This window comes from Furipterus horrens, unplaced genomic scaffold (genome assembly GCF_987537825.1).
Source record: "Furipterus horrens unplaced genomic scaffold, mFurHor1.1.pri manual_scaffold_3, whole genome shotgun sequence".
Taxonomy (NCBI): Eukaryota; Metazoa; Chordata; class Mammalia; order Chiroptera; family Furipteridae; genus Furipterus; species Furipterus horrens.
Window position 1 is genome coordinate 55,004,968 of NW_028327173.1, and position 8,131 is coordinate 55,013,098.

At 38.7% G+C, this 8,131-nt stretch overlaps 1 protein-coding gene across 4 annotated transcripts in view; it reads right to left on the reverse strand.

Annotated features, from left to right (window-relative positions):
• Positions 1 to 8,112, reverse strand: part of CRYZ (crystallin zeta) — a 29,108-nt gene extending 20,996 nt beyond the window's left edge. For 2 of the 4 annotated variants that reach the window (XM_090269624.1, XM_090269623.1), the window contains exons 1-3: positions 7,983 to 8,047; positions 4,176 to 4,299; positions 438 to 590 (exon numbers count right to left, since the gene is read on the reverse strand). In XM_090269624.1, the coding sequence (XP_090125750.1) occupies positions 438 to 590; positions 4,176 to 4,286 (264 nt within the window). In that variant the 5' untranslated portion in view covers positions 4,287 to 4,299; positions 7,983 to 8,047. Of the gene's footprint in view, positions 1 to 437; positions 591 to 4,175; positions 4,300 to 7,091; positions 7,311 to 7,982 lie in introns of those variants that run through there. The other 2 variants (XM_090269625.1, XM_090269626.1) reach the window with 2 other exon arrangements.
• Between the last annotated feature and the right edge of the window lie 19 nt (positions 8,113 to 8,131).

An 8,131-nucleotide genomic window follows, 5' to 3' on the forward strand; every position in this document is an offset into this window, starting at 1 on the left:
GATAGGGCACATACAAGAGGCAATTGATAGATGTCTCTCTCTCACATTGATGTTTCTCTCCTTCTCTCTCTCCCTCCCTTCCCCTCTCTCTAAAATCAATAAGCATGTCCTCGGGTGAGGATTTAAAAAACATAAATGTTTGTTTGTGTATTATCAAGAGTTAGGAAGTAATATAATTTTCTTTCCTTACATATTACTGTTAAAAGGCTCACCATTTAATTCTGTTGGGGATGTGAAGATATAGAAATGATCCTGCACTTATTCCCAACAATGCAAATAAACAAGGCCTCTGGATCAAAGGTAATTTCTTTATTACTAGAGGAGACCCCCAAGTGGCAGAAATTGCATAATACTTAAATACAGACACATTTTACAACTATGTTAAAATATTTTAAGAAAATATTAAGCTAACATAGAAATAATTAAAAGTGTAATACCTTGAAAGCAGATACATTATCTCCAACAGCTTCTATTACTCCAGCCACATCCGAGCCAGGAGTATAGGGTAAGATTGGTTTTCTACTATAAGTACCAGAGCGAATATATGTGTCCACTGGGTTTACACCACATGCATGAACTTTGATTAGAACCTGCAATGACAATGTATTAGTTTACACAGAGCATTCAGACATTATGCTAGGACTGTAATGATTACACTGGGGAACACAATTTTCGTTTAGATCTGACACTTGTTTCTTACCAACTTTTGGCATCTGAATCCAAAAATGACTCCAGTTTTTATCTATCATCTCAACTTTTTAAGATACAGGATACCCTCTCTCTGTCCCAAAAATCATACAAAATGTACATACAAATGAAAATAAAGAAAAAATGACCTGAGTATACTCTTTACTTAGAGTTATTTTATTCATATAAAGGCTATATTGTTACTGTAAGTGAAATTGTGTACAAGCAGTAAAGTTCTGCTACCAAACGTATATATTAAGGTATTTTATCTTTTCAAACGGCAGGCTAGGGAATGCCAAAATGAGATATTTGAAACAGTCTCCTTCAGTTGACAAAGCTTTAACAAATTGCTTCATGAGACCCAGTTTTATGTGCAGAGGTGGGAATATAATGTTCTCTCTGTCAACAAGTGGCTCATGTAGCATGTTTGGATCACCAGGTTTGAAGTCAAATCTTGGAGGCCAATTCCACTCCATCCAATGCTTCCCCCGAACTCTGCTGTCCCACATACACAGAAAACAGGGATACCCGGTGTATCCGCGTTGCTGACCAAGAAGGAAGCAGACCATTTTAAGGTCAACACAGATGATCCAATTGTGCTTGTGATATTGCAAAAGATCAAAGACTCTCTTTATATCTTCATATTCTTCATGAAAACAGACTGAATGGCCAATTGGGACTGCACCAAGTAAATTGCCATTGTGAAGGAGGACATACTCCACGCTCCGCTTTGAGCTATTGATGAACAGTCACCGTTCAGTTGCATTCTATGTTGGAATTCCCAATTCCTCCATTAAACCACGTATGTTATGGCAATACACAAAGCCACCATCACTTCGAAAATACTGCAGAAATACACTTTCTCTTGATCGAAAGTAGGATGCCTTCGCTCCTTTTTCAAGCAAGTTTTTCTCATGCAGTCTTGATGCTAGGAGTTCTGAGGCCTTTTTGGATAGTTACAAATCTCGTGCCAAATCATTCAACTCATGCTGATTAAATCCCTTACGAACTGAGTCATCTTCAATTTCAAAATCATCATCGTTGCTGTCACTTAGTTCTTCACCATACTCCTGTCTTTTGAAAGAGGGTAGTTCAATGAAAACTGGCACTGGGATTTCAGCTGAATGAGGCACTGGGTGTACAGCTGATAGTAGACAAGGATACTCTATTTTACATTTGTTTTTCTTGGTATATCCTGACGTTTTCACTATAGAAAAGTAACAGTCACTTGAATGATCTCTGGGCTCTCGCCAAACCATAGGTATACCAAATGGCAATTTATCATGTGTTCCCTTTGTCCACATCTGTAAACTCTCAACACACAGCTTGCATACCTTGTGAGGGGCCCAAGACTTATCTTGATCACCAAGTTTTACTTTAAAATACAGTATTCCCTCACTTATTGTGGGTATTATGTTCTAGACCACCCCCCGCGATAGGTGAAAATCCACAAAGTAGAACCCTTACATTTTAGTATTTATACATATTTTAAGGTTTTATAAACCCTTCCCACACACTTATAAACCATTCCTAATCCCTTATTAACCTTTCCCACTCCCTTATTAACCTTTTCCACACTTTTATAAACACTAATGTTCTTAAACATATTCTACACTCTTAAACCTACGTAACTTTAACAACATATGTATACAGTACCGCAAAATCCCACAATAAAGCAAAAAATCCACGATAAATAATTAAATATAATTTTAAAAATCCTGTGATACAGTGAGGCCACAATAAGTGAACTGCGATATAGAGAGGGACTACTGTATACAGACAAGAACTCAGACTACACTTTGGAGTATGATTCACTATATAGAGCAGCATACAACCTCTCACCACACTGTCTAATGTGTAATTGAATAGCCTAGGCAAGTATGAACCTGTCACTGGTTTCCAAGGTCATCCTCCCTCCCCTCGACTCAAGGGAAGTTTGCTCTCATCCAATAGGAGAGCACTAGTGCTTCCCTCAATCCAGGCTCAATCCAGCCTAGAGTGGTTGCATTAAGATAAGCTGTAAAGAAAAACTTGACATGATAGAAGAAAACTAACTGCAGTTTTGATTATCAGCAAGCCTATTTAAGTCTAAAATAGCTGAAAAATCTAACTCAAGAGGAATTATGTTAAAATTTGTTCCCCTGTGTTATGGGTACTATAAAAATGAAGGGGAAAAACCTTGCCTTCAATGAGCTCACATTTCTGTTTTGCAAACCCACATTTAAATAAAAATGTAAGGCAGAATGGTTTATGTGCCAAATGAAAAACATTTCGAGAAAATAGTGATGGAAATACTTGAGATGTGTGGCAGAGACCTTTCTGTGCTCATCAAATCTAGTTCCTCCTCCTGGGTATAGAGGAAAAAACTATTGTTTCCTGGCTCATTTACAGTTATGAGTAGCCAAAGGATTGAGTTCTAGCCAAGGGACTCTGAACAAAAGTGATGAGAGCCACTTCCAGGCCTGTCCCATAAAGGCCTTCTGAGGCAATCCACACTGCTTCTGCCCTTTCATGTGACCTCAGAAGACAGGCATTGAAAGTGGCAGAGCCACATGCTGGAGGACACCTGGGTCCCTGAGCCAGTGCTGGAGGAGAGCTACCAACCCACATTTTCGAATTCTGGAATCTAGTGAATAACAAATAATTTTCTATTGTTGATTTATTGATATTTTAAGGTTACTTCTACTACAGAAGCTTATTTTACCTTAATTAACACATAATTACTTCTGCTGTAAGAGTAAAGAAAGGCATTTAAAAAGAAGTGGTATTCATACTAGGCCTTAATGGATGAGCAGAAATTCTATGGGAATTGGAGAAAACTTATATTTCAAGTTAAAGGACCATTTCGTGCAAAGACAGAAGGAACAAAAGGGCCTCATGGAGAAACTGGATAAAGCTTGATGCTACTATAGCACAGTCTATTGAGAAAGAGTGATAAGAAATAAATCTATAAAGATAGGTTATGGCCAAATTGTGAAAACTCTCATAAAGCTTGCTAAGGAAATTAGACTCAGGAGCCATGGCAACTGCAGTAATAACAATACATAAGTTTTATTGAAAAAGTATACGAACTGTTAAAGTCACTGGAAATGATTAAGCTCTACATTTAAACTCTCAATTCATATACGAAAGGCCGGTATGCATAAGAAAATTGTTTTCCTGATGTACACAAAATAAAAATCAGGAAAATTTATAATAGAATAACTATTCACAACTACTTATGACTCCATTTAAAAAAAAATTCTACTGCACTGCATCGATGATTCTCAACTTCAAAAAATTCTTAAAACACCACATTATTTCTTTTCTTAGATCTACTTCACTTGTTATTAGAATTATGTTATCTTTGTCAGAGCTCATAAACAGTGTAAAATTTTTCTTTAACTATCTTTACAATCACTGTGAGTCTGCTTCTTTTGAATATTAATTTGATGTGCTAAAGACTCATACTCTGTAATTATTGCCTGTTTTTAAGTAATTATTTCCACCTGATGGTCTTTTGGAATTGGTACTGCAACATCCGACTGAAATTTCAGCACTTCTGGTCCACCAAATTCAAAAACTCTAATAGCTCTCATCAACTTCTGTCCAGTCGCCATGGTGATCTAGAGACTGAGAAAAAAAAAATTAATGTATTGTCCTATTGTTGCTAGGCTATTACTATGGTTTTTTCCCCTGGAGGGTCAGATCAAACAATTTTTCAAATGACAATTTAAATCACAAGCTTACACTGATCTCATTTCATGTTTAAAACCTTTCATCTTACAAATCCTTCAGCTACAAAGCAAAATACTTCATATTGCTTCCTGTAGCCATTCAATACCTTCAACAGGGAATCAAACATGCAAACAAAAACATCTGGATAGGTCTAACAAAATGAATATTGTAGGTGTCCTTTTGTGTACACTTGGGCTGAAACATCTTGGAAATTTTAGGAGCTAATATATATTTCATTAATATGAGATAAATAGATCTTCTTTTTGTTAATTATTATTTCAAATACATAAATACAAAGAATATGATAAACACATTTATCTGCCGCCCACCTTTAACATATCTTAACATATTAAAAACCTAAAATATTATAGATATAACTGAAGCCTCCAGTACCTATCCCCAAACCCATTTCTGTCCCACCCATCCATGAGATAACTGTTACCATAAACTCATTAAAATATTCTCGATTCTATAACTGTATAATCCTCTTTGATTTAACATAACAATGTTTCCACGAATCTGGTTTTAAAAACAAGTCCTTAGCACCAAGGAGTTCAGTCTAGAGAATGATTTAAATAAAATGTTAATACCAAATATTGGTTGTTATTCATTCAACATGCCTTTTTTTTGAACATTAACTATAAGGAAGGTGCTGTGCTAGCCTCAGAGAACACAAAGGGCAAAGAGAAAATGCCTCAGCCTCTCCCCAGCTCCCATGCAGTCTTCATTCTCTCACACACGTACACACACATCATGTAAGGTTTAGAGCTCTATTTCCATGTTCAGTATCTACCCACTTCATACCTATTCGTGTCTTTCAAGCATTCGCACCTATCTGTTCACCAACAGACATCACTATCATCCTCAAAAAACTGTAGCAATAATAAAAACACAATTGCCCTGAAATAGAATCTGTCAAAAATATCTAGCATGTACATTTCTTCTCCTACATTTTGACATTTGCTAAATTGGGAGGAAAGAACAAAGTAAGGAGGAGACTCATGCTTAATGCTAGATTTAGAAGATACCCTGCCTGGTCCAAAACTACTACATTATCCTGTGGTCCCTGTAAGGAGACAGGCATGACCTTGACAGCTCTGCCTTCTACTTTGTTTCTGGCGATCTTATTTCCCACTGAGCTTTTGCCATTATGATTGATCAGGCTCCAGTCTGTACTCCTTGCCTTTGAACCCCCTCAGCTACCCACAGGATCATAATCTGCTTCATAATACAGGTACTGTGTCAGAAGGTATAATAACAAGAATAAAAAACACAACACACAAATAGTAATTATGGTAATTCCTAAGCCCCTGCAATACCTGGTTTCTTCTAAAAAGCACATCTTTCACACCCACTGATATACTTATTTTCACAATAGGTAAAGAAGCAACAGTTATTAAAACTGTGTGCAGAAGTGAAAATAAAATCACCATCCATTTTATGGATGAGAAAACATTCTAGGAGGTTAAGAGACTCATCAAGGTCACACAGAAGCAAAACCAGAACCCAAGTGCTACACTCTAAATGTCGTTGTGTGATTTTATTCCCTTCCTGTACAATCCTTTTCAGCTCACCCTTTGAAATGCTGGCAGAGAGGACTCATAATTTCTTAGGAATGTACTTTATTACAGTAATAGTGAGACAAACAGAAGTATGAAATTCAACTAACCTGCAGGTAGGGTTGTATATTTTACGATCAAGGCATCTGCTTACAATTTGAAATATGTCAAATGCCCATAAGTTAAAGGATCCAATAGAAATATACAGCGCATTATTCTATTAGGAAAACTAATAATTTCCTTATCTGTAATATGGGGCCAATGCTCCCTACAATAGGATGCTCATGAAGATTAACAGCAGCCCATGATGTGTGCGTCATAGTACACCTAGCATGTAGTAAGCTCCATTATTCACAGTAAAACATGTGCAGTCCTCAGTCCTGTCGCATTGCTTGTGATTTTTGTAAATTAAACTGTACTTCAAATACGGTTTTCTATTTATCAAATATAAACTTTTAAAATTTTTCACCAAGAGTAACTTGGTTTTAAATTTTTATTTTATTTTTTAACCTACAAAAGGTTGTCAACGATACTTTGCAAATCTAGAAAATTCAGAATTTAAAATTCCTCCTGGCCCTGGCTGGTGTGGCTCAGTGGATTGAGCGCCAGCAGGCCTGCGAACCAAAGGGTCACCTATTCGATTCCCAGTCAGGGCATGAGCCTGGGTTACCGGCCAGGTACCTAGCTGGGGGTGCGCAAGAGGCAGCCACACATTGCTGTTCCTCTCCTCTCTTCCTTCCCCTCCCTCTAAAAATAAATAAAATCTTAAAAAATAAAAATAAAATTCTTTCTGAAATAGTGATCTTTTCCATGTTACACTTGAATCTATTAGGTTTAAATGAAAATTAAAGGAATAGAGAAAATATTAGAATTTATTTTAACACGAAATGTACAGATCAATTTACAAAGTCAGAGCAAAGGTACATTAGGCGAGAAAAGCAAAAGTAAAATTAAATTAAAATTTTAGGCAAGAAATACAAAAATTAAAACTTGGAAAGAAAATCAATCATTATATCATGTGCTGCTGTTGATCAAGAATGATTCATGTACACATTTTATTATTCCTAATCCAAAAGAAATTTAAAAAATAAAAAGTAGCCAAGGATAAGTATCATCACGGCTTGTGACCTCGTCAGGGTGCTCGCAGGTCTGGATCTCAGCGCCCACTTCTGGTAAGAGAGGGTGGCAGAGTTGACTAGATAAAACCCTCCAGGTTCTCTGATGCAAAGATTGGATGGAACTGGGCAATCTGCTCCCCAGCGTTGGGGAGCAGAGCTCGGTGGCATTTGCTGCTGCTGACCAGGCGTTCACACAGCCATTCCCACCAGCTTCGGACAAACAGGCCGAACTTTAAAACGGTTCAATGATTAACACACCTTCCCTAGTCAGAGGTGTATCCTGGAGGAACAGAGGAACTGTGTAAACATCCAACGATGTGTTAACTGGGTGTTTTGTAACATTTTTTTTTTCTTTGAAGATTATTCTAAAAAGGAAAGGTAAAAGAAAAAACAAAAACAAAAAAACCCTACACAGTTCTCTCTAAAAGATGGCAAATCTGATCGCAAAGCAGGAGGAAGGCCGGTTAGAAAGAACTCAGGGGACCCCTGCAGTTGCAGGAACCGAAGACAAACCAGCTCCCACAGGTGGGCGGCGGGCAGGGGCACGCAGCAAACAGCCACGCGGCCGCAGGAATCCCCGAGCCCAGGCCTGGCCGCTCGGAAAAGCAAGCGCGTGGGGCAAGAGGAGGTGCAAGGGCAATGCCAAGGGGCTTCCCGGCGTGTGGGGCCGAGACGCACATCCTACTGGAAACCAAGGCGGGGAACTCAGGCCAGGCAGACACAACTCCCCAGGTAATTTACGGAGGAGAAGCTTACGGCCCCTAAAGGGGAAAGAGGGTGCCCAGGAGCACCTCATTCACTGGTACAGCGCGCAGGCAGGGGCGCCGCCAAAATCGAGCTCGTTTCAGTCCGGACTAGGCTCGGAAGTGCACATCTGGGGGACTGTTCTAAAACCACTTACCGGGTCCGAGACTGGGGAATCGAAATCTGCGAGGGTTCCCACAGATTTCACAAAAAAGTGGGCGGGCCTTGCTGTCTTCAGTATTCGCTGGCTCCGCCTCGCCCTCCAGCCTCTCCCAGCCCCCAGGACACCGCGCGAGAATCTCCGAG